The sequence below is a fragment of the Electrona antarctica genome, assembly GCF_951216825.1.
Source record: "Electrona antarctica genome assembly, chromosome: 22".
Lineage (NCBI taxonomy): Eukaryota > Metazoa > Chordata > Actinopteri > Myctophiformes > Myctophidae > Electrona > Electrona antarctica.
In genome coordinates this window covers 22,992,320-23,020,080 of record NC_136805.1, presented here as the reverse complement: position 1 = coordinate 23,020,080, position 27,761 = coordinate 22,992,320, and the positions used below count along the sequence as shown (strand labels likewise).

The following is a 27,761-nucleotide window of genomic DNA, read 5'->3' as shown; positions in this document are numbered from 1 at the left end:
CACATGCACTCTCTCTAACAGATAGTTAAATATTTTATGGATTTTAAAATAATATTGTTATTTACAAATTCTGAAGCAAAGTTTAAACCATGAACTGTTTATTTGAAAGTAAGTTTACCTCACACATTTTCTATCGTAACTACAGCATATGAGTCCATGTTATATTTCCACAATATTATAAAAGCCATGTCCATCTTGCCATCATCACCACACAGGTCTGGGATTATGCAAGGCATTATGAAGACTTGACCATTGCAGAGAACTCTGAAAGAAGGAAAGAAAGAAAAAAGAAAAGAAAAGAAAGAAAAAAGGAAATAAAGATAAGCACTTGTATACATTTTTGCAGTCAATGTGTTGGCCAAATCAATAGATCGTGGCAAAGTGGATCTACTCCAGTAAAATCATTATTGTAACCTCATCCTGCAAGTGGCACTTAAAATACTGAAGTGTAAATCTCTGGTAGACAGTTTATGCTAATTCTGTACTACTACTACAGTTGCTCAGCAACCATCCTCCCAAGCATTGAGCTGGGACTCAGGAGTAGGCTAGTTTAAAGTTACCAATTACCATGTGTTTAATTGTTAATGGCCATATTCCAAATAATGCAATAAAATTGAGCATATATTTGACACTTGGCCATACCTTCCCAGCCAATCTTTCCATCGGCATCCGAGTCTCCGGCCATCAGGAATGCCCTGGTTTCTGCAGCAGTCAGGGGTCTTGCCCCCTTTGAAAAATTCTGCAGAAATAGTCTGCATGAGGAGAAGTACCAGTTCAGTTGGAGAACAAAATTGAATTTGACAAAGTATCGGTTGATTAATGGTATAAATGTGTTAAAATCCTAGTCTGTTGGTCCTTATAGGGGAATGAAGACCTGGGCCTGTAAAGCAGATTAAATACATGTTAGGCTGACCATATTCCACTGTGATGGAAGCAACACAGTTTATAAAAAATAGTAACATCTACTGTGTTATAATAGATTTAGGTGTGGTACTGTGGCGCTTACTAACAAATGTGTTCATTAATGTTATATTTTGTTAAACCTTACCTGCCTAGAGATAAGTACATTGGTTTTCACATTGGAGGAATTACCATTTCAATATATAACCAATGAGAGAACAAACTTTTCCAGCATTGAACCACCTTCAAACCGGGCGTCCTTATTTTGGGTATGTAATTTATGTCATCATAGGAAAAGATTTCACATTGTTTGTTTGATTATTTGTTTTTTTTATTATATTTATTGAAAGTAGCGTACAAGCTCTACAAGATCTACCATCTTATAAATGGACTTTTATTGTTATTCACACACAGTACGAATGCATTGGTTGAGAAAGGAAAGGTGTCTAGAAGACAATTTTTAGCATGTTTCATAGGTGAGACTCAACCTTAGTTCATCTTGTTCTATGAAGCCACTCTTGTCCTGGTCCAGGATCTTAAACACCCTCTCGATCTCTGTCGGAGTCTTCTTGGACAGTCCCACCATTTTAAAAAACATCTTTGGGCTAAAGGAGTCTTTAGCTGGAAGTCAAATAATTAAAAAATGGAAACTGATAACTGATCATGAAATAGAGGTCAGACCAGGTCATCCTTTGAAATCTACCATAGGAGAACATTTACACAAACCGGCCTCAGGTCATATAGGACAAAACAAATTTGAACACAGTGGTTCTCAACCTGTGGGCCAGGGCGTACTGGTGGGCCATGAGGATATTGCAAATGGGTCTCCAAATAATTGGCAAACAGTAATGGTAATACAACATGCATATGATTTAAAATGTCACAGCATTCTTTCTTAAAAAAGCGAGAGTTTTCGTTGTGATACTGCTAAATAGGAACTTATTTTTTTATTTTGAAGACCCACAGTTTAGTTATTTGTATTATTTTTTATATCAATCAATCAATCTATCGATGATTTAGCTGGGGACTCCCTGGACCCTCCTCAAGGACCCCTGGGGGTTCCCAGCCAGTGATCTAGAGCACTGTTTGGCGCGAAGCAAGGCACTGTGTGCTTATAGATCTGGTCTCGGGCAAATGTCTAATGTCTCTTTTGGGCCTCAAGCTAAAAAAAATTGTACTGGTCTAGAGCTGGTCAGCTTGCCCAGCCTAATCAGAACCCATTACAAAACTTAAATAGCTGAGACCCACAACTGCAGAACATAACCTGAAAACCAACGTTTACCTTTACATGCGTTAATAGCTGTGGCGATATCTGTGGCGGCCAGGAAGTCAGTGATAGCCATGATGAAAGAGGCTGGTCTGCTCCTTGTTGCAGCAGGCTGGTTTGTGTGATACCGGACTGATTGACGAGCAAAAGAAGAGAGATATGTTACTTGTGACGCTAAATAGACCTCTACCTGCTGGTGTCAGAAACCACCAGTGTCCTTCTGTGTAACCTGTCAGCTACAGCTGACCACACAAAACCACTTCTTGTGTGTGTGTGTGTGTGTGTGTGTGTGTGTGTGTGTGTGTGTGTGTGTGTGTGTGTGTGTGTGTGTGTGCGCGTGCGTGCGTGCACGTGAGTGTGTGCATGTGCATGTGTGAAATGAAATGAAATGATTACTATATTTACCCAGGGTATCTGGGCTAAGCTCAAGAACTTGTTTCCAGCCAGGCCCTGCTCATAGAACATTTCATCGTAGTGGTTCAATGCCTTGTTCAAGGGCACTTCAGCGGTGGTAATTTTAACGTGTCGGACCGCTGATTCGAACTGGCGACCTTCCGGTATCAAGACCGCTCCGCGTGTGCGTGTGCGTGCACGTGTGCGCGTGCGTGTGCGTGTGTGTGTGCCTATGCTACTCCTTGTGCCCATGGAATGCTGGGTGACATGACATGCTTGTTGTATCGTGACTAAGGACATATGCCTTGATTTTGTGGATGTAACTTTTCTGCACCTGAACTATTTATGTCCTTGTGAGAGCCATTGTGTAGACAGACTGGGAGAGAGTTTCTATATAAATAGGCATGTACCATGTTTAACGTGTATCAGATATTATATATGTGGACTTGCCACCATGAGACATAATTGCATTATGCATTATGCATAATTGTCATAATTCTGCACATGGATGAACTAACACATGTTATATTTAGGTTGACCAGAAGGAACCCGACTGACCCACACCACACTCTGCCAGCCACAGGTTGACTGCTTGCCTGTGATTGTATGGCTCTTCTCTGTGACCCTGGCAGCGTCACTGCAGGCCGTAAACATCCTGTTATTCCTGTGTCCGTTTTAGGCCAACTTCCACAGCTCTGTCTATCTCCACTGTGAAGGTGTCACTCCATTCTCACAAGCTGCATTGGAGCATTCATGAAGAGCTCCATGTCAACATGCGGCATCAGCCATTTGACAAATGTGTAAACGTGCCACCCTGCTACCACAAACCGATTAACAGCATGAAGGTAACTGTATTCATGCCTCGTTTCATAATACTTGTGATAATGCATTCTTATGATGCTTTAAAAAGCCCTTTGGTCTGTCCAGCAGCCACCTGCTCTGTATTGATGATGGCTACTTGGCAACGTTGCGGGCCTCCTGATGATCTTATCTTTGAACAGTTCTTGGAACTTGTTGTTCCACAAGTTTCACTGGCTAAGACTGTCCTTTACACCTTTATACCCCATACGGTATACACTATGTTTTAATGTGTGTGATTTAGAGGCGCCCGCTGGCCTAGTGTCTATATTCACTTGTAACTATCAATAAAGGCAAAAAGCCAAAAACAAATCTTTAAAAATAATAATAATTTGCGTGATTTATCTTTTGTGTAGATTCTTACTTTCTGTCTCTCTCTTCCTTTCTCTCTGTCTTTCTTTTTGTCTCTATCTCTCTGGAGTGCTGTTGTCTGCATCACACAGGGCCTGCCAGGTAGCACGTGCGGGCCCAAGGCCCAGCCAGAGTGACGTTCCATTTCCTCAGGATGGACTACAACAGGCCCCACAGCAGCCACGGGGGCCAGAAAAATGACAAAAACATCCTCTACTTCCCCCTCAACCCCACTACCCACCTAGTACCTGCCCCCCACCCTCCGTCCTTGTCCCTTTCCACGGTCCGGTACTTGTTTGCAGGAAGGCCAGACTTCCTCTGCGACAGAGGAGGAGAAGCAGGGGGTAAAGAGGTGAACGAGAGGAAGAAGAGGGGGATGGAGTAGAGTAAAATGTGTGTGTGTGTGTGTGTGTGTGTGTGTGTGTGTGTGTGTGTGTGTGTGTGTGTGAGAGAGAGAGAGAGAGAGAGAGAGAGAGATTGAGAGTGGATAAGGAGTATTGGGTGATGGATCTTGTGCACGTAAATGGTTAAGGAACTCACATTTTCCGTTCAGAAAGATGTGAATGCAGTGTTGTATTGTGGGCAGGTGTGGACAGCTGTAAGGGTGAGTGACCCATAATTGCTGATTGCAGGGACGTGATTTGATTTTAAAAGACTGATTTTGTTTGTCTGTAGCACTAGATAACAATCTAGTGGTTGATCAAGAGTAGCCTCTACGCCACAGAACTCATTCTGAGAAAGCCGTTGGACTAGCAGCACAGCAATTTTCAACAATTATAAGGTAGGTATTTTGTGATTGTTTTATTTTTTGTAATAAATAAATGAATTAATCTGAGGGCAGTTTTATTGTTTCAGGACTGATGGTAATCAGTATGGTAATCAGTCTTAGACTAGGCGTCTCCATATCATATGGAAATGATAGCTGGTGTGAATTCTAGATCAGAATTGGGAGCTAGGGTAGGGTTCATGTGGTTAATCAGAAATCTACTATTAATAAGAATTTGTGCTCTTGCTCCAAGGTGCACAGGACACAGACTAGCTGTTATAGAGATTGAACCTGTGATCATTTGGCCACTGCCCAGTTGCCCCTTTCTAACCAAGCCATGTGTTGCCTGACAGCCATTTGTTTCTGTAACATAAGAAACATTATGTTATTTAGACAAATTTGATGTCTACTTTACCTGCTGTCCCAGTTACGTTGTAGCACTTGGTTGACAAGGTTTCATGCTCCTTACTAAAATCTTGCACTTAGCCATTTTAAGTCTACAATAGCTTCTCATTCAAATTGCAGCATAATAACTTTCTTTACCATTTAAACACCAATACTAAATGATGGCACCTTCAGTGGAAAAATAAGGCCAATGTTTCGGACTGCCAAACACATTATCTTGCATGCAAGATGGCCAGTTAAGCCTCTGATAAGCAGTGCATAGCTCTTCAATCAGCACATGCCTTGGATGGATTGTTGCTGTTACTCTCAAAGTACATTATTAGGATCTCTGTCTGTCTGTCTGTCTGTCTGTCTGTCTGTCTGTCTGTCTGTCTGTCTGTCTGTCTGTCTGTCTGTCTGTCTGTCTGTCTGGATTTTAAGGTGACAGACAAGGTTTACTTGTGATGGCTCACATTCATCAAGCAAGCAACAATCATTTTCATTAGTTTTTTTGAATTATCATTGCTTTAACTTAGCAAACTGGACAAAAGGCTTAGGCAGCATTTATCCCGATAGCTAATTCATATAAAATAAATCAACTAGGTGAGCTGATGGCCGTTCACAAAGTATAAATCAGGCTTAAAGACCAGACCACACCCTGTTTTTGGCCTCTCGGACTCAGTCACTCAGGAGAATAGAAACGGTAGCTAGCTACTCCTAACCCTTGCAGCATTATTCTATGGTTTACACGTCAGATACAGACAGACTGACTTCTGCATAGGATAAACACAAATATGGGATATACAATACAATCTCATTATCTTAGCCAAATGACTTTTCTCAGGCTGGACTAAAGTACCGTTCACACAGAGGACAATAACTATAGTATATCATTCACTATTCAATGTTATAGTTGTGGTGTGTTAAAGATATACTTTCAGTAAGTCAAGTGGGTGGCAGACAGTGGATCAACTTGACTTTTAAAAGTATATTTTTATAGTTATAGCTATAGTGCTCGAACAGCCATTAAGACAACATGTATCTTTTTCTCTCTCAAGTTAGTTTATTATTCACTGTCGTTGCATTTGTACAAATTGGGGCGTCAGTCAATCAACATTCATTTTGACTTTATTTTGCCTGCTCTCTGACATTAATGGTGAGAGCTAATCTTTCGAGGCTTATTTAACAGCCAGTAGCTGTAATCCCTGATTTAATAACAATTTGTTGTTTGTGAAAACCGTTTGATCAGCAGGTTATTAGACTTAATGTGGCCTAGCAGCTACACAACATACTCTGTGAAACAGTATCTCTGACCACTAAAGCAATGTCTCAAACATTTGGCAAGAGAGAGAGAGAGAGAGAGAGAGAGAGAGAGAGAGAGAGATAGAGAGAGAGAGAGAGAGAGAGAGAGAGAGAACCATTCATCCACGTCTTCAGCCACAAGGACAGTGATTGCAACTCTTTCCTCCGCGGGCTCGATTACAGTCTTGTCTATTTCTATCAGAACAGCTGTGGTGGTAAGGGGCCTGTCGGAGACACTCTCACATTCAGCCAAATCCACCCCCGCCTGTGTCCTTCCCGGCCTCTTCCCGCTCCCCTCCCCCTTCTATCTTCCACCCCCCCAAACCCCTCTAATGGTTTTTATTTCAATCCCCTCTCTACTGTTTTGGCAGCAATTACACAAGTCTGAACAATGATGTGTGTGTCTGTATGTGCGCACTATACATCTGTTCATGGATCAGTACTTGTGTCTGCGTGTGCACGTGCATGTGCATCCTCACAGTGATTGTGCATGCATCCGCTGTGCATTATATGCACATGGTGGTGCATTTTGTCTTTTGTCTCTGTGTGTGTATACGTGTATGTGTGAAGGTGCACATCATACAAGCACAGTTGCACACGCACACATGTGTGCATGCTTAATTGTGTGCAGTATGTCTGCAGAACTGTGTGAACCAGCTCTAACATTTCCCCACAAATCTCAAGGAACCTGATCTAGAATATGACTAATCAACAGTTGTTTTCCATCCATTATGTAATAATATATAATTGAATGACTAACAAAGTAATATAACACCTTCCTATTACAAATGGTTTAATATGATCATATTAAACCATTTGTAATGTTTATGTAAGAGTTTCTAACACGTTGCACACCAATAACAGATTGTCTACTGTATTCACACATTCATTAAAATTCTATTCAATTTTGATTGGGTGTCACAGCTGCCGCAGCCATATTGAAATGTATATACTGTAGGCTGCTAAAATAGCATTTCAATAGAGCATCGCAGTCCCGCCCCCTTTCATGACGACGCCAGGCCCAGGAAATAATTCCCAATGCATTTTCCCATAGACATTTCAAAAAGTATTTATTAAGACCTTTTAGCTCGAGTTGTGACAAATCATGACAACAAACACATTATTTTGGACCAAACAAATAATTACAAAGAAGAAAAACAACAAACCTGCCCTTTTTTTCTTCTTTCTAATTATTTGTTCAAAACATTGTGTATATTGTCATGATTTGTCACGACAAGAGTTGACTTTGTCTGCGCCGTAAACATCTTTAAATAAAAACGGGGACGGGGGGCGGGACTGCGACGCTCTATACCAATTATTATGGTATTTATTCTCTATTCCATTTAAGCTACTCTGTTCCATTTAATATAACATACATTTAAGTAATGCAAAACTAACACCAAAGTAATAAAACATTACTTAAAGTAATTTCCCCCAACAATACCATCCCTTGCCCAATGACCAGGGAATGATTTCCACAAGTACCATATGAGTAGACAGTCTAGCACAGGGGTGGGCAACTTTGACGATGGAGAGGGCCACTATATTTCCACACTCACTCCCTAGGGCCATATATTACTGTCGTAGCAAAAATAGCCGATCTACAAGCTCAAAACGCGTCGCGCTGCGACACGTTTTGAGCTTGTAGATCGGCTATTTTTGCTATATTCGAATTTAAATCTTAAAGCGGGTCATGTTTGCATGTTGTGGAATTGTAAACAGCTGAAACCAATTATATCAGTATTAACCTGAGGGCCGCATTAAGTGAAGGTGGGGGCTGCATGTGGCCCCCGGGCCGCCAGTTGCCCACCCCTGGTCTAGCACGTGGCCACACAGACTCACAAACATGAATTCTGTGCAGTACACACACTCTACCCCTTGTATGCACTTGTACAATGATCTCATTGGGGCGCACCTGTTGCACAACTGTCCCAAGGGGAGCATTGCAAAGCGTTTGTCTGCTGGGCTTCCCTTCACTCTCATTAGCAAGTACTTACTACAGGATTCCTAAAGAGTTTCTTCCGTTTTTTTTGCTTGCATGCATTTACTGTACATGCTCTCTTCGTGCGCTTCTGTTTTACACATTCAGTCTTTCGTTGTCCTTTTTCTAACAGACATTGAACACATTTTCTATCTTTCTCTCATTTCCCTTTTGCCTTCCACACCTCATTAATTGCAAGTCCCCTGTTTATGTTGGTATTTATTTTATAAGCTGGGCAAATTAACGTTCTCACAGGTGTCAGATAATCAGCTAAATCCTCATTTCAGCCTTAACCACATGGACCCTAGGCCTAGGACATGTCATACTAGGCAAACATTTGGTAACATAGGGTTTAAGTGGTTAAACCATGCAATATTTCTTTATTGGTCAATCAGTTTTAACGCATCCAAACAAATGCAGGAATGAAACTGGGCTTGGTTGAAGATAATTATGTACCATCACAGCCACGACAATGTCAGAGTAGGTGTACAAGTGAAGTGGTCATAGAGAAGCATAGGTTCATTTAAAAAAATTGACTTCCGTTTTTGTGTTTGCAAGAACCACAAAGATAGAGGGAATTTTAAGGTGTGATTATATTTGGCCAACTACATTAGCTACTGGTGTTTGATTCCTCCACCCTGCCTGGGTAGCTCAGTCAGTCGTCTTTGGACCACAAGGTCAAAGTACCGCCAACTCAGCCACCGGCTTGGCCGGGCACTACAACAAAAACAATTGCGTGTTCACAGATAGGAAGCCAGCAGGGGAGGGCCATCTCTGTTGCTGCACTAGTGACTCCAAAGGTTGGTCAGGGGCCAGGGCACCTGTTCAGCATGGAGTGCAATTCGGAGTCAAAGCATATTCCCATGTACGCATGCATAACCTCCTTCTGGTGTGCAACTCCTCCTCACTGTCAGGTAAAAAGAAGTGTAAGCAGACATGTGGTTGTCAACACCCTCCCCAGACCAACAGTAGGCGAATCAATGAAAAATAACTGGATTGCTTATTTCTCAAATTGAGTTTCTTTTTCATGTTTTCTCTATCGGGTTACTGACTATGCTTTGTAGTCTGTATAAACTGTAAATTATGGTAAATGGGCATAAATGTGTTCTGGTAGCCCTGTCTGAGCAAGGTCAACTTCTCACGGAGTTGATGAGGGTGAATTTGATATGCAGGGGTCTAAATTAGACTTTAGACACTATGCATTATGCAGTCGATCTGTTTCTTATCTGTTTAAACCGTTACCAAGGGCAATCCTGACTCATTGCATTTTGGACCAAAATATCATCAGTGCCACGCAACTGGAGCAGGGAGCCCTGAATACCGACCGGCTTTAGGTAGAGAGTGACAGGATCTGGGCAGCGATGGACAGTCGGAGGAGTAGTTGGGTGGAGGAGGGAGTCCCCTGGGCCTCTCATAGGAGAGATGGGGGTCAGGGGTGGAGGTGTGAAGTAGTGAGCTGGGGTGAGGTTGGTGGAGAGTCCGAGTGGCTAAGTCTGGATTTATGGGCTCGCTGGACAGATCCTTTTCAATGTGCTAAAAGGGAGATGCCAACACACTGGTCCTCAATGAGTCCCCAAATTATCATATCCATTTCCCCCCCATAGCCATGATGCAATGGACTAGCCCTGTTTCATACAAGAACATAGCTTATAACAAAACTAAGCCTGTGAATAATACACGTATATACTCAATGGCAACCATTGGAATCTCTTAGCAACAGGCCTCTGTGTAAAAGGTACATATTCATTAGCAGGAGAAGCCGGTCTGTCCTGTCTCCTGTTTCTGAAGCTTTAGGAGGCTTTAATATACCCAGTGGGTGGAGCACTGGTCCATATCACAAGCTTACCCATAAACGTATGCATTTCTGTATGACACACACAGGCCCGTATGTAACCTCATCACAGTTAAGCTGCAAAGACGCCGCATGTTCTTATCAGATCATACCGTAGTATAGTTGTGTGTGCATGTGTGTGTGTGTGTGTGTGTGTGTGTGTGTGTGTGAGTGAGAGCTCTGTCAGCGTGGGCACAAACTCTGCTCCGCTATTAACACTTTAAACCGGTCGAGGCGTTCCACAGCTGTCTCATCGTGCATGCGTGCGTATGTCTGTGTGTATGTGCGTGTGTAGTAGCAGGTCAGAGGTCATAGTCTTGCTTTTCAACACTTCTCCCACAGGCCTCGGCTGCCTGAAATTACCAGGAGATCTTTCCTTGCCTGCGAGTGTTAGCTTTATGTTATTGCTGAAATATCATTTCACCCCGCTTAGCTGCTCTCATGGTTTTATTACTGTCCTCGATGAGGTAAGTATTCATGTACATACGCACGCAGTCAGTCAGCGGCCAGTCTTGAAATGGCACACACAAACAAGTGGTTCCACATATGAACGACCTATTACAATTTACAATTTAGGCATTTAGCAGACGCTCTTAATCCAGAGCGACCTATCCCATCCCATGATCATTTTCTATACTTTCCATGTTTTTCTTTTAATGTGTCTTACATATGTTTCTTGTTTGTTTTGAGCAGACATTCTGCATGAGTACTTTTACTTTTGGTACTTACATTTGATTGATATCAATACTTTTTTTGTTGTACTCAAGTAATTATTTTATTCCGGACTTTCACTTGTAACAGAGTACTTCTACATTGCAGTATTTTACTTAAATAAAGAATGTGAGTACTTTTTCCACCACTGACTAACAATGTCCAATTATGCCGTATATTATAAATGTAAAATAAAATATAAAATGTATTATAAGTTATAATACATAAGTAGTAATAAGTATGTAAAAAAAAAAAAAAAAGATTGGTGTAGGATACGGTCGTGCAGTGATTTGGCTTGTAGAAACCATTGCATACTGTAGACTAGCTGTATATGTATATATAATTGCACTACTGAGCTAATAACTCCCTCCCAAAAAAACAATATAGCATACAGAATATAAATGGCTGAATAAAGTAGCAACCAGAGATATAGAGAACATTCCTGCAGCAGAAGGATGAAGAAGTTAGCAACAAAAGTATATACATAATACAAATGTGGACAAATTGTTGAATGAGGATTAAGTGGTTAATGTCTCAATGTGTATGACAACATTTAATAATATATTTTTTCTATCACACATCCATGTCCATAGAAGGCCTAAACACCAAAGTACTCAGTGAGGCCATCTGGTGGTACATTACTGCAATGACACACAGTGAGTAAGAGGTTATGGTTGGAGAGACTTAATAATACTACCATTATTATTATTGATTGACAATTTCAGGCCTGAAACAACTTATTGATTCTTAATACGGCACAGTTGAGAAGCACAAGTTAAACTATTAATCTGGTGTCAGTGAGGTCAGATGTAGATTTGCTGGCCGGCAACATATGCAGATGTAGGTGATGATCCAGTTTTCTCCATGTATGGCTATCCAGGGTTTGATGAGGTCAGTGACAGTGTCGTGACAGTGTCTTCATATATGGAGATCCAGGTGATGATAGTCAGCTCCACATATGGAGATCCATGTGTTGTACCAACTTGGTTCATTTGCAAGTTTGAGTCGCGTCACGGCAACCACAGTGGTATGAAGCAGGGTATCGTTCTACAGAAAGTGGAACGCATTGCGGCCGACATGCTAGACTCCAAAAACTTCACTGCCCTTCTCACACGCCTTCGCAACGAGAGGTCACGCATGCGGATTGGAATTTCCTCATGTAACGATCCCACCACATGCTCAACACACAGGAACAGGCCAGCTTCAAGGATACCCTGGTGCTAGTCAGCACACACCAGGCTGAGGAAAGCATCAACCGAGCAAAACTTGCCACATTGCCCACGCCAAAGGTCAGGCTACAAATCTTTGGGTGGATGCGGGCTTACTTGGAGCGTGTCACTCACGAGGCGTGATGTCACAAGGCGTGATGTCATGGGGCGTGACTCACGACATTCCCATATATGGGCTTAATATTGATGACATCAGGGATCTCCATATATGGGCATAATAGGGATTGTAGGCGTGACGTCACGAGGCGTCACAAGGCGTAATGGACTGGCAACCATAATATGGAGGCGTGACCGACCGAACGACTGACGGGTTTTGCAAGTTTTCATAGTAATCATAGCAAGTCGCAATTATTATCATGTGCTCTCCTGGGAGGTTTGTGAGAACAATTATTTGCTCTACTTAAGTCACTTCACCTTCAAATGACAGAGCTACACAGTAAATGTTATACTAACTGAGTCACTGATACAGTAAAAAGGGTTAACACAAATTAATCTGTAAGGTTCATTTTTACACCCTCAGAGTTAAATGAGCACTGAGGATTTCTGCATACCGTACATATCAATGTACTTCCAATTGACTGTCAGTAATTGTGTAATTGTGTCTTGACTTTGACGTCACTGCATCACCCATGTTTCTTCCTGTGGATAAAGCACTTCTGTTGCGTTCACAGTCACACAGGCAGATGCAAAGATGCAAAGAAGAATGGGAGTATAATTTGGAGCAGCTACATGCATCAATGCGTCTTTGCATCGTCATGTCGCTGGCTTCCATTGACAATGAATGGTAGACTGCGTCTTTTACATCTGCCCGTGTGAACGCACCACAATGAACAGAAGGAGAAGGTTACAAAATTGTGGGATAAAACATTACAAAAAAAACAGAAGAAGGTCTGCACACCGTCTCCAAAAATAATGTATTACCATGAGCGGTCACATAGGCCGAAACGTTGTAATTTTTAGGCCGAAACATTGTATTTTTTCTAACTCATGGAAATAAATTATTTTGGGAGCATTGAAGATGGTGTGCAGACCTTCTCCTTCTGTTCAGTTTATCTCATTTGATCGAGCACCTGTCGAAATGTTTGGATGTACCTCTTGACCGGTATAAAACTCTTATGCGGCACCGATTAAGGTCTTAGCGAAGGAGCCACATAAAGTGTCTGTGTGTGTGCTTACATTGTAAACAGTCATTATCATAACCACCTTCTGTATTTCTATGTGTGTTCATTTTCATATGTTGGTGTCTTGTTCTGCCAGCCCAGTGTCTGTGTTGATGTAAACAGGTTATTTATTTCCTTGGTGGAGTTTAAATGCACTCTATACGGTGATAGATGGACCAGTGAGTTGTCCTCAGCAAGCCGTGCTCCTGTTGCACAACTATATAAGTAAAGATAGGCTGACCTCGGTTGGCCCTACTTGCCCAACCACTTACTGGTTGCCCCCCCGACCACAATCCCACCATGCCACTTTCCCACTGTCTGTCTCTCTCTGTATCTCTCTCTGTCTCTCTCTCAAACACACTGTTTTGTACTCTCTCTCGCCTCCTCTTTTGTCATTCACACGCACACACATAATATGCGCGTACGTTTATTATATGCATACACACAAACACATGCATGGACACATGCATGGACACATGCATGGACACATGAGAACACGTTGTCTGCTATGGCAGCACCATGGGCTCCTGGCCCAGGGCCAGGACTTGGGAAAGGCAGGTGTTCTGCTGTCAACAGAGGTTCAGAATACACATCGAGCCCTTTGAGATGGATCAAATTTTTATGTCATCGTATTAAAGGCACTGTCAGCAAAACACTTTAAAGAGCCTGTAAGCTTTTTCTAAGAGAAATGTCTTTGCACCTCAGAAAGGGGAATGAGGGGAATGTCTACCCTAGTTAAATGAATACTCAGGATTTTACAGTGACCTTGCCACCGTGCTACACGGAGTGAGAAAGATACGATCATACGACACATTCATCTGCTACAGTTTGACTATTCATTCGTGATTAGGGTTTAATGGGACACTCATAACGTAAAGCTCATGCCTAGGCTTTTAGAGTCCATTAGAGAAAAGTGTTTTATAGCAAGGCTTACCGCACAGCATATTAATCTGTTATCAATTATCTGTTCATCTGTGTTCAGCATTGAGTTTAATACCCAAATGCAGAGCTCATGCCTTGTCTTGGAACTCACTGGGAGGGGTGTGTAAGTGTGTGTGTGTGTGTGTGTGTGGGGGGGGGGGGTATAAGATACTTATGATAAATAAGGGATAATTGGCTTTAATTGTCAGTAATTAGCCTATGAGTAGCTGTCACTCTTTTTACATTGTGGACGTCTTGTTTGGAGTGAAACACATCACATGATAACGACGCATGCGGGCTGGGGCATCGACTTTTATTGCTGTCTGAGCTACACACCCAACACAAATATGTACACAACAGTGACATAATTTACTGTGTCTGCTTTCACCCCTCCGCTCCTCCTCCTATCCAAACGGGATGCCCCAGGACCAGGAGCCATGAGCACTCTGTCCAAATAAAGGCTATGGATAGCAGCGCTGGTTCTCGGTGTCATTTTACACACATACTGATAGATAGGAGTAGCACATCCGAAACCAATAAAGGGCAGGTGCTGCGCCAAAAGTGACCCAATCACAAAACCAACAAACAAAACAAAATAAGAGCATGCACACTACAGGGCTCCAATGTCCACTTCTATTATAGCATGAGCGAGGTTGCACTGAGGCAGCTAAGTGGACACTGCAGCTTTGCAGTGTGCAAGCATGTTTCTCTCTCTCACACGCTCACACGCACGCACGCACGCACACACACACACAGGCACACACATGCGCACATGATACCCAGGGTGATGCAGTGCCCCACTCCAGGGCCTCCATGTGTTGCTGCCCAGCTCTGGGGTGTCTGTGTGTTTGGCATGCTCAGAATAATCCCCACTGCTCTCCAATTACCCCTCCTCTCACAGATTGTTGGTGTCACTTGCTTGTCTGCCAGCTGCATATGATGATTGCAGTGTAAAAGGATAGTTCAGCCGTTCTTTTGGCATGGCGGTGTGGGCGTTACAACTCAATTGGAGCAATGTGGAACAGCTAGCCAAACCTGATTAATAAAAATAATAAGTAGTCCGTCACTTCTGCTTGACTTGTTCTTCTCTCTCTCTCTCTCTCTCTCTCTCCTCACTGTCTTCACTCCCTCATTCTCTCTGTCTCTTTTTCTCTTGCACATTGCACCGTATATTTCTCTCTTTATTTATTTTTAACACTGCCTCTCTCTCCACAGATATGTTCGCATGGGTTTCTACTTTCTATACAAGTACAAGTTTCTCTGCATGTTGCAATGTTCTATCTATGGAACTGATGGATCTGTCTAGGTTGTCATCGTAAGTAGGTTGGAGACACGAGGACTGCATGTTGCCTCACTTGCCTGGGTGCTTGCTAACTGGCTGACCGGCCTCACAGCACATTGATTGGTTGACCGGATGACTGGCTTGGACAGATGATTGGCTGTCTTGACGACCGGTTTGTTGAGTGTCGGGAATCTGAGATTATCATCCCACAGTAGAGGGGTGTATAGCAACATGGTACCAACGTGGAAAGTACTGCCCTGCTCCAGTTAGAAGAATCAACTGAAAATGCAAGTGTGAGTGTAACGCTCCCTTGTGAAAAAGAGGCGCACCTTGTTTGACATGGCTGTTTCAGCTACCAACCAAGTGCCCAAGTCAAATGAGGTGAAACCAAAGCAGGCTCACGCATTCAGTATCCCGCGGTTGGATATAGAGGTTGTTGAGATATCAAATGAGGAGACACCAGCCTAGCCTCATCAATCACAACCCAAATGTGTAATTGAACGTAACAGCCTCAGATTCTTTTTCAGCAAGCGAGACGGCTTACAACTCAGCAGCTATACTGTGTGTTACCCTGTGTTCCTAAGTAATGTTAAGGCCAGTGGAAAACGACTCTCCAAGCGGTGTACAGAGAGTACTGTGTGCCTGTGTCTTGGCTGACCTGACCAGATTCCCTGAGTGCAGGGTTAGATGACATAAATGATTGGGAAGAGGAGAGGGGGATCTAAGGTGAAAGGGCAGGCAGAGAATGTTGTGGGAATTGAAGAGAAACAGCGATCAGCGACATTAAACAGGAAGGTAAATATTTCAACACAATTGAGGCGTTGAAGGGAATCGAGGGGGGGGGGGGGGCACACGGAGGGGAAATGCAATGACCCTCGTCCTCAGGAATGGATGCACCATCTGTCCATCTCTCCGCCTCTTCCTCCACTTCTTTCCCCCTTTTCTCCTTATTTTCCCTTCTTTCTCCTTTTTTCTCTCCCACTTTTGAAGCCAGAGATGGACTGAATGGTAACATAACATTGTTTCTTCCTGGGAACAATATCCTGACGCTGTCTGAGTGTATGAAGCAGAACTCCAGCATCAGTGATTTTGTTGCCAGGGGGAGGGCAATAACGACTGGAACTTCCTTTCCATAAGTGAAAGTTTAGGTTTTGTTTTTATAATTGAATATCCATATCTATATATTGATAACGGTGCACATGTTCAAATATACAAGTGTATGTATAGGATGCAAAATATATACAGTATACTACAAGCTGACAATAATCAGCTTGTTGAGGTTCGGGAACCCAGCATTGCCCAACCTGTCTCTCCCATCCCCCCTCCCTCTCTGTCTCTCTCTTGCGCAAGCACAGATCTGATTTTGAATGTTTATGTTTACTTTCTTTTTTTGCTTGTTTCCGTTTTGCTATTTTTTATATTCCTTTTAAGCTTTTCTTTGTGATTTCAAAGAAATTGCAAACAACTCTAGTAGAATCCGCCATGGCCTTGGCATAGTTTCAAACTCTATGGAACACCATTATAACAAAAGATATTCCCTCATTTAGTGTTTTGATGATGGTAGTGGGAAGCACTGACTAATACATCAATCCTAAATCTTCCACAGTTGTTCAGTTGGGTTGAGCTCTGGTGACTTGCTGGCCATAGGTATTATGATTGTCATGTAATTTTCAAATGTCACTGTGGTTCCACTCATTGCCACCAGATGTCTCTGATGCCCACTCACTAGAGTCCCTAATCAGGGCCCATAAATAAGTCACTCATCTTCCTTTTCTACTCCGTTTCAGATGCAGGGAGACAGGAAACCAAAGACAGAGAGAGAGGAGAGATGTCCAGGCTCACAATGTCTACACTCGAACCCATGTCCTCTGACTCAAAGAGCTGCCTAATAGCCACCACCCACAAACTCACTGATCTGTCATTTCAACTTCTCTTAACTTACCAGTGAGGAGTCTGAGGAGTGAGGACTGTAAAGGGAATTTTAGAATGCCAACTACAGTGCCAAATATATGCATTATTGTGTATTTATCTTCCTTCCATTAAGTCTCTTTGCTCACCAATGTGCTCAGTCTAATTCATGCAGCTGTCAATCTAACAGCTGACTTGACTCCTCCATGCTGTCAGCAAAGGTATACTTATTTGTGTGTCACCCTTATCTTTAGCGCAGATCCTTATATGAACATTTTGTATAGCATCTCTGTTAAGACAAGACTATAAGGACTGTCTGAGAATAGGGTTGAGGAGGCTTGCGCCCGGAGGGGCTGCTGGAACAGGCACTGAGGCCTGTTCCTCACTCTCTGTATATTGTTTCTCTGCTGAATCTTCTTAATAAATTCTCAATACTTCACCCTGAAGAACTTTGTCATTCCTTCATCTTTGGACGAGGACATAACCCCAGAGGTTTCCAAAATCATAGATGCATATGTATTGGTTTGAGTGAGCGACACAGTAGATAATGTACAGTAAGTGCAGGTTCCTCACTGCAGTCTTGTGCTCTGTCACTGTGTACTATATTAACAAGACACTGAATCCTCTGCTCCCTCGCCATCAAGCTAATCTGAATAAGAAACATTAGTTAAATAAAATGTTAAATACTGATATGGGTGATCCTGATGTAAGTTACAGACACAGGTGTGATGAGCTCTACATGATTAAGTCATGCATAAAGTAGGAGCCTCCAGTTTTCAATTAAAGTCAATTTGATTATTTTCTTAACATACAGTATGTGCGTGACTGTAGTGTAATGATCATAATGTATGCAGCAGAATCCTGAGTGTAACAGACGGGTCCTTTAGGGCTAAGGATATTACTGTCTCTAGTGACGGTGTTAGCCTGCCCGTTGTCCAGATCCAGTTTTACATAAGGGTAGATACTGCATTGATCTCTCTCCCTCACCCTCCCCCTCTGCTCTTCCTCACTGCTCTGCTGCAGAGGTCAAACCGTTCTGTGGGGGGGGGTGGGGGGGGGTTCTGCAGTCTATGCGAGCCCTTCATCCCTCCTCCGTCCTCACATACATCCTTTCTCCACCACTCTCCCTCCTTTTTGCTCTCTCCTCTTCGCCCCCTGTCCCTCCCTCCCTCCCTCCCTCCCTAGCTTTGCCTCTGCAGAACTGCTGCCTCCGTTTCCCCTTTCTCTTTTAATTTCATATCTTAGTCTCTCTATCCCATCTAAGCTCTCCTCTCTGCTCTCTCTCTCTCTCTCTCTCTCTCTCTCCCTCTGCAAGTTCCAACTCCCACACTCTCCCTCTTTTCTCCGCATACAGTATACCTATATGTCCTGTCGCTCCTTCAGCAGCATCGCCCCATCATCGCATTGCCAGCGTTCCCTCCACCAACTGTGTGTCGCGGACAGAACATATGGCATGAATGGGGCTCACAGGACAGAAGGTAAGGACACTTAGGACACGCACAGACATGGGCCGACGTCACAACGTTTGACACGGTGACGGAGGGACAGACATGGCAACAACACCACAACAGGATATAGTGGACGTTATGTTTTATGTTGTGTTTGCTATGGTGTGTTTGTTTTAACAGAACTGAAATGCCTCAGGGGCAGAGCCAGCCTGGTCATCACGTTGGACGGACTCCAGAATTATTGGCCGTTAAAAAGGGGGCGTGGCTTCAGTGGTGACAGGAGGAGCCGTCACTGCAGGAAAAAGTATGGGGGGGTCAGGGATGGCGGGGGGGGGGGGGGGGGGGGGGGGGGGGCACGATACGCTCAGGTATCGTGCAAATCGTCAAATCCTCTGTGTTTCAGTACATTTGGACCCTTAGGTCTAACACTGAAGAATTTACTCTGTCTACTGCAGAGATGTGTATTGTCTGTTACTTCACTTGTGATGTGATTGTTTATTTATTTTGGGGGATTGTAAGGAATATTATATCTATTTGCGCAAAGGCTGTGAGGAGGGGGTCTACTCTGTACACAGTCAAATCTCTGTGTGTTCCTTTAGAGGTCCATTTCAGAGTTAAATTGACAGTGGATTTTTACAGTGTGTATGGTTTGTCATAGGAGGGGGGGCCCTCAGCCTATGCACCTGTTACCCAGTCTGACGTTAATCTGGTTGATAATGGAGGTGGATTAGAGCCCTGTTGGGCCTAAACGTATAGTGTGTGGGTGTGGGTGTGCACTGTGCACGCGTGTGCACGCATTTCCAATGTCATGTCAGAGAGAGTAAATTAAGTGAGATTAACACCCAAGATTTTACTGTGTTTATATTTGTGTACATTATGTGACAAAAAACAGGGTGCTCCTTCAATCTGTTTTTGCACAAGTGGGTGTGTGTGTGTGTGTGTGTGTATGTGCGTGAGTGCACACGCGCACAAGGAGGGGAAAGGGGGTAGGTGTGTGTGTGTGCGTGTCCTTTACGTCACACTGCCTGTGAGTCAGCTCCTCTCTTCCTTTCCTGAGTCACTCGTTCAGCGGTTGCTAGGATACTGCAAAGCGCTAAGTTTCCTATTGCGTCTATGCCTGCTAGGACGGAGGGGCTTTCATATTTATTCAGGCTCCCCAGTAAGTGGCCAATAGAAAATAATGTATGTTTGTGTGCGCACATCTGTGTGTGTGTGTGTGTGTGTGTGTGTGTGTGTGTGTGTGTGTGTGCGTGCGTGCGTGCGTGCGTGCGTGCGTGTGTGTGCAGTAGCAGACAAATCCGGTGTGATCCATAAAAATACCCCACAGAGAAAAATAGAAAAGCAAACCCAAGTGGGAAAACAAGCCCCCCCCCCCCCCCCCCCCACACACACACACACACACACACACACACACACCCCCGAAGGAAACCATGCAAGGCACCAACCTGCACATCGGGAGCAATTAGGGGTTCAGAGTCTTGCTCAAGGACACTTCGACATTAACTCTGGGGGAGCCCGGGATCGAACTGGGAACCTTGCAATTCAACTCCGGCTGCTCTACCGGCCACTCTACCGCTGATCCACTGCCGCCTACATCTTGCCATCAGATAGGTCTCTGGCTGCTATACCTGTGGGGCGGCCCACCAGTGGGACTGAATACATTAGACCCCCAAATAATTGGCAAAACACTAAGATTTTTACGAGAATATAACATTAATAAGAATTAATCTAAAAACAATATTATATGTTATAATGTTATATATTATTTCCTTAAAACCCTGGAACATGTGTTTTAATTGTGAAAAATGTCTTATTGAACATCATAGTCACACTTTCTTTTCTTTTTTCACATTCCCTAATCCCTCCTACAGGGATGAAGAACTCAAGGTGTGGATCTCTTCAGTTCAGCGGACCAAGGCTGACAAGGAGCCCTACCCTCTCATGTACCTGTGTATCCTGGATCGAAGACAGACCACCACCCCTGGGTCATGGACGAATACCTGCCAACCGCAACCAACCTTTTTGCAACCACCATTCCCCTACATTGTGCCCGGTCAACATGATTGTCTTGTGGAGCAAACTATGTACCACCCAACGATCATTTCTTTTGCCTCTTTTATAAATACCTTTGTCCGTTGGAGCCTGAAAAGGGCAACTTGGACAAGAAGACTGGGACAAAAGAACTGGGACCTGTTCAGATGGATCAATGAAGATCTAAGGGCAGCAACCCAATCTAATATGGTTACAACAAATCACCCTATGGCATTCATAGTTCTTTATAGTAGGGATCACAGTGCGTCATCAAAACTATTTGGAGACATTTATTCCCTAGAGCATGACACAATGACAAATGGGATTCTTTGTTACCACAGTGATGAATCTAGTGATTTAAGACAATCTACTCCCCATGGGTACAACAACCTCAATGTGGACGGGTCTGGTAAAGAACAGTGGGACACCGCCACCACAGACATCATCAGCACACGCAAACCTAAAGGCCTTCTGAAACGTCAACGTAGGCACAGTGTTCCATTTGAATCAACGAGAGGAGGGGACACAAAGGCATTCAAGAGAAAGAGTGTGTCCTTTGTCGATGATGTCACTGTCTTCTTATTTGATCAGGTAATGGACTCCAGTGGGCGACGGTAATAATGCCTCTGCTTTTTAGACAGTAATCACTGGTGGGGAATGGGGGGCATGCGTTAGTCCGACGTCCCGTTAGTCCGACATACGTGGCCGGTTAAGACTTAGTAATTAGGATTATTTGGACGTCCGACTAACACTATACACACCCGTGGGGAATAATACGATTTATCCGTGCGTCTGGTCAGACTTTGTCCCCGGTTCCTGTATGTATCGGTCAAACTTAGCCATGGTTGACGAGCAAACTAACTAGGTGCATTTCTTCTTAGGAAAGGCCCACCATGGAGCTGCATTCAGATCTACACAAACAGTCTCCTGATGAATGTTCATCTCTACCATGCAGCTATCCCTATGACATACCAGATCTCTACTTAGACGGTTGTACCATGACATTATTCTTTACATAAGAAATGTTGCCATCTACAGTATGACACACAGATTGCTAAAGGATATCAGAGTTTTTACTTACAATCTACAGTGACATGAAATAACATCTTGTACAATCCAGTTATCAACCATCTGTTGACAAGTTGTTACTATTTGTGTTTGGTTTCCTGCAGGTTTAGAGTGGGAGGATGAGTTTTCAGCCTTAAACTGGACCCCCAGAAACAAGAACTGCCACGAGTATAACGCAACCCCTGCCCCCGGTGCAGTCCCTGTGTCTCACTCAAAACATGCCCTAACCGCAGCCCTGCCAACCCAGAGCTGGATGATTGGTGATGTGTCCAGATCACATCGTTTACTACGGTCCCAGACCTGCCTCTTCCTCACACACGTCACTGAGGCTGATTTGGAGCCATGAGAATCAAGGGTCAGCACGCGCGCACACACACACACACACACACACACACACACACACACACACACACACACACACACACACACACACACACACACACACACACACACACACACACACACACACACACACACACACACACACACACACACACACACACACACACACACACACAGTTGTTGATGAATTTGGCACATTGGAAACAAATAGCAGAATTTATGTTCTTATCACAGGTTCTAAATCACCTACGGCAGCCGATGCCAACCCTCACTGTCTCATATGGCTCAGTGTGACATCCACACTTGTTTTTCTATCTGCCAGCCAGCCTTGGGCTCATGGAAAAACTGACTAATCTTGTGTCCCCCACACCACTTGTTCCCTCCGCTTATCTCCCCTCCTCCCTCCTTTTTTATGATGAGTCAAGGTTTTAATGGTGCCCCAGCAAATGGATATAAAGCACCTGCCGCTCATGACATCACATGGGTGTGTGGCGGCCGTGGCACATTCGTTGTTCAGCGCCATAAGATGGATCACTGGTACATTGGATAATAGTGCAGTGTGCACTGTAAAATCCTCTGTGCACATCTTCAGGATAAACCACTGAGTAATTTTCAGCTATAAACTGAACATCATCAATCCCTGACAGGGAATTGGGTTAACATCATAACCTTAGATAGATAAATTACTGAAAAGTACAATATTTTAGAACAGGGGTTTTCAACTGTTGGTCCGTGAAGGAATTGCATGTGGTCCCTGATCATGCATTTAGAAATATAGAAAAGTGAAGACTGTCTTTTATTTTTATTTTTTTCCCACTAGTTGAGGAACTAAATAACCTGGTGACCTACAGTATGATGACGGGTCACGCGTCAATGTCCTAATTCACTGGAAGTTGGAGGTGAATACATTCCACAGAAAAAGGGAGTTCGAATCTCAAGAAGGGAAGTGTACCAGATTGCCTGGTTGAGTCATCATTATTAGGGAATATATATCGCATGTGTGTGCTCGATGCTCATACAATCATACAATGTTTAATATGGAAGGTTTGATAAGTAAGAGAACGGAAATTCTGGAATTATAGGTTAATCGTGAGATAAGAATAGATCAGTGCTTCTCTATCTTTTTGGAGCTCAGGGCCACTAACAGATTTCAGTTACATAATTACTGATAAGGGCTTGATATAATTTGTTGCGTGTACTACACAAAAAAGCTTATTTAAACTTAAATACCTTTAACAAAGGTATTTTATTAATTTCAAAACATTTCACCATGGACCGCCTGCAGATGTAATTATACCATGGATTATACCATGGAGTATAGACCGTGGACTATTGGTTGAGAAACAGTGAGATGTGTTACTAATTAACTAATCTTAGCCCATTCCCCACCCAACACAACAGTGGTCCCCAGATTGATTCTTTAGTCAGGGTGGTGGTCCCTGGTTCCCTAACCCCTGATTTAGAGCAACAAAGAATTTTATATTGTCTATTAACAGATTTGCAGCAGATAACTATAGAATTAAATCATAATAAAACAGAAATACTATCCAAGTTGGAGTTGTAGAAGAACGACAGGCTGCTGGGTTCAATCAGTGACAGTCAGTGAGAAATATAAACATGGAATATGACTGAAGGTGAAGTGAAGGACAAATAAAATATGGTCTCTATTTACCACACTGTCAAATCCTGAGTCTTAATTAAACTCAGTGAGTGAAAGTGAAGGACAAACAGAAAGTGGTCTCTATTTACCACACTGTCAAATCCTGAGTCTCAATTAAACTCAGAGAGAGGGTAAATTAAGGAGCCAGTAGCTCAGGAGGTAGAGTGGCTGTTTGGCAACTGAAAGGTTCCTGGTTCCATCCCTGGCTCCTCCTGACTTTGTGTCGAAGTGTCCTTCTAAAAAGACACTGAGAGCTCGGGCCCTAACTGTTCACAATGAGCAGTTTGGTACCTTGCATGGTCTGTTGGTGAGTGTTTGCCCACTTTGACATAGTATGTCAAAGTGTTTTATAACTGGCCGCAGGTTAGTTTGACTAGTCAACTGTCAAAAACTAAATCCCACTTTACCACTAATGAAACTCAGAATGTTGTTGCGCAATTTGCATTTAAAATGTTAATGTTAAGCAATCATGCATAAAATCCTGGTAAATTCAGGTGTCAACATACAGTACAAGAACGATATGGTTATTGACAATACAGTTTATTTTCCTCAGACAAAGCATGCTTGTGCCTTATTTGCTTGCCTCATTACTTTAGTGTATTCAGTGTTTTATCAGTGACTGTGACTAAATACACTGTGTAAGCCTTTAGGGCTTACTGGAGGCAGGAAGTGAACAAACTAAAAGTTATATATAGTGTTTCCACAGACCAGCAAGGTTTGGTTGATTAGATACAATGTGCCCGAGAATAGCAGAAAAATCATAAGCATAAGCTTACGCGCACACACGCATGCATGGTTGCACGCACGGTCACACGCACAGGCACGCGCGTGCACACGCACGCACGCACACACACACACACACACACACACACACACACACACACACACACACACACACACACACACACACACACACACACACACACACACACACACACACACACACACACACACACACACACACACACACACACACACACACACACACACACACACACACACACACACGCTGCTCAAGGACACTAGTGTGTGACCGCCTCTGTGTCTCTAAATGCTGGGAACTGGACACCTGTATGTAATTTCTGCTCAGTTCACTTTTTCAAGTGTGCCTGGCATGCTGTTGCTCACAGTGATAATGTTCTACTGTGTGTGTACAGCAGGTGAAGTTTCATTGATGCCCCCCCCCCCACACACACACTATCTCAAGGTGTCAGTGCGACTGCCTGATGAGAAGCTACTCACAATGAATCGAAGATCCATAGTGGACCAGTCGGAGAGAAGCAGGAACACTTTGGGACTTGACTGGACAGTTTCAGAGGCTCACGGATGAAGATGATGGACGTATGAAGGAAACTCACTGCCAGTGTCTTCATAAATTCTGTTCCATCGGTGTAATCCTTCACTGTCAAAACAAGGTCAAAAAAGAAAAGAAACCATTTTATAATGGCTAAACAAAATGGCAAATATCGCACATTGCATTAAAGACAAGCCTTGCCTACACTGTTTGCTATTGCAGCCATATGATAAGTTCCACAGTGATGGATTACGATTACAATTATTGTCAGTATCAGCTGGTAACATGCGGGATACTGTCCCTGTAACAATGCGCTAGCGCAGGGTTCCCCAATTAATTTTCCTCAAGGGCCATATTTTGACTAGGGAACCAGGCAGGGGGCCGAGTTTTTTTTTTTTCATTAATTAATTAAAAATTGTTCTCAACCAGTGGTCCGGGGACCACCAGTGGTCCTTGAGGGGGTGCCCAGTTTGACATGCATAGGCTACTGACCCCCATTTAATGCCATTTATATCTGGGACACCCCCCCAAAACAAAACAAAAAACTTTTTTGAGCTCTACCGACTGAGCTATACCCAGACACAACATGAGATCAACACCATCCAGACTGAGCTCTACCGACTGAGCTATACCCAGACACAACATGAGATCAACACCATCCAGACTGAGCTCTACCGACTGAGCTATACCCAGACACAACATGAGATCAACACCATCCAGACTGAGCTCTACCGACTGAGCTATACCCAGACACTGACTGAGCTATACCCAGACACTGACTGAGCTATACCCAGACACTGACTGAGCTATACCCAGACACTGACTGAGCTATACCCAGACACTGACTGAGCTATACCCAGACACAACATGACTGAGCTATACCCAGACACTGACTGAGCTATACCCAGACACAACATGACTGAGCTATACCCAGACACTGACTGAGCTATACTACCCAGACACTGACTGAGCTATACTACCCAGACACTGACTGAGCTATACTACCCAGACACTGACTGAGCTATACTACCCAGACACTGACTGAGCTATACTACCCAGACACTGACTGAGCTATACTACCCAGACACTGACTGAGCTATACTACCCAGACACTGACTGAGCTATACTACCCAGACACTGACTGAGCTATACTACCCAGACACTGACTGAGCTATACCCAGACACTGACTGAGCTATACCCAGACACTGACTGAGCTATACCCAGACACTGACTGAGCTATACCCAGACACTGACTGAGCTATACCCAGACACTGACTGAGCTATACCCAGACACTGACTGAGCTATACTACCCAGACACTGACTGAGCTATACTACCCAGACACTGACTGAGCTATACTACCCAGACACTGACTGAGCTATACTACCCAGACACTGACTGAGCTATACTACCCAGACACTGACTGAGCTATACTACCCAGACACTGACTGAGCTATACTACCCAGACACTGACTGAGCTATACTACCCAGACACTGACTGAGCTATACTACCCAGACACTGACTGAGCTATACTACCCAGACACTGACTGAGCTATACTACCCAGACACTGACTGAGCTATACTACCCAGACACTGACTGAGCTATACTACCCAGACACTGACTGAGCTATACCCAGACACTGACTGAGCTATACTACCCAGACACTGACTGAGCTATACCCAGACACTGACTGAGCTATACTACCCAGACACTGACTGAGCTATACTACCCAGACACTGACTGAGCTATACCCAGACACTGACTGAGCTATACTACCCAGACACTGACTGAGCTATACCCAGACACTGACTGAGCTATACTACCCAGACACAACATGAGATCAACACCATCCAGTCTATGCTCTCCACCTCAGTCAGTGCTGGGTCAAAAAATTAGGATTATCATTAGTTGGTACACTACGTACATACAGTATGTGAATTGCCTTCTATATAATTCTGTGTTGTGGTCCTGTCATGCTAATGGCATTGAGACCTCTGCAATTATTCTATTCTGTGCAGACACTCATCACACCTACTGTAGAACCCCACATAAAAATTGTTTCCTGACTAGAATGAAAACCAGCAGCACTACTGGGCTGCTGGTTAAATTGACTGAGTTAAGAACTACTATAAGCCTACCATGGTCTTCCTCCATCCATCAGTTTTCAGCAGGCTAACTTTGGCACGTTTATTTCAATGTAAATGTTTCTCTGGCAGCTGCAACAGGTCTGGCAAAGGTGAATGAGAACTAAATCGACCAATGTGCAAGCAATAAATATGCTCTGAAATAAACATTGTACAGTGTGTATTAAATTACGGATGAGCAACACTGACTGGAAGCTCAGAGGAATGTATTCAAAGGAAGTAGTTAAACTAGAAAGCCCACACACACTATGTAAACTTAGACCTACCATACTTGTAGGCCCAGTGGTTCAAAACCCCCTGGTGGCGGTGGTGGGAGTGGCGGAGGAAAGAAAAAGGAACGCTTGTATGTTATGTTAGATTAGCCGAGCTATAAGCTCACAGCCGCATGCATGTGAGATGCATAATGAGGTTGTAGATCTGTGACTTTCGGTGCGATAAATCAGGCATGCGGCCATTCTTCTTCAAAGTGTTTAGAGATGTGAGCCTATACTCATTATAGAAGGAACAATGCGGCTATTATCTCTGCCG

At 43.5% G+C, this 27,761-nt stretch overlaps 1 protein-coding gene across 4 annotated transcripts; it reads right to left on the bottom strand.

Annotated features, from left to right (window-relative positions):
• Positions 1 to 97: 97 nt before the first annotated feature.
• LOC306914781 (parvalbumin, thymic-like) lies at positions 98 to 27,639 on the bottom strand. Of its 4 annotated transcripts, XM_079491976.1 has the most exons (7): positions 27,500 to 27,595; positions 27,228 to 27,316; positions 25,152 to 25,195; positions 2,183 to 2,299; positions 1,389 to 1,521; positions 643 to 752; positions 98 to 264 (listed from the first exon to the last, which is right to left on the bottom strand). In XM_079491976.1, the coding sequence occupies exons 2-7, from the start codon at positions 27,245 to 27,247 to the stop codon at positions 236 to 238; spliced, it is 453 nt and encodes a 150-aa protein (XP_079348102.1). In that variant the 5' UTR covers positions 27,248 to 27,316; positions 27,500 to 27,595; the 3' UTR covers positions 98 to 235. The 4 variants fall into 4 exon arrangements, with proteins under 4 accessions (XP_079348102.1, XP_079348104.1, XP_079348103.1 ...); XM_079491978.1 differs by lacking the exon at positions 27,228 to 27,316 and having other exon boundaries at positions 27,500 to 27,639; XM_079491977.1 differs by lacking the exons at positions 27,228 to 27,316; positions 27,500 to 27,595 and having other exon boundaries at positions 25,036 to 25,173.
• Positions 27,640 to 27,761: the final 122 nt, after the last annotated feature.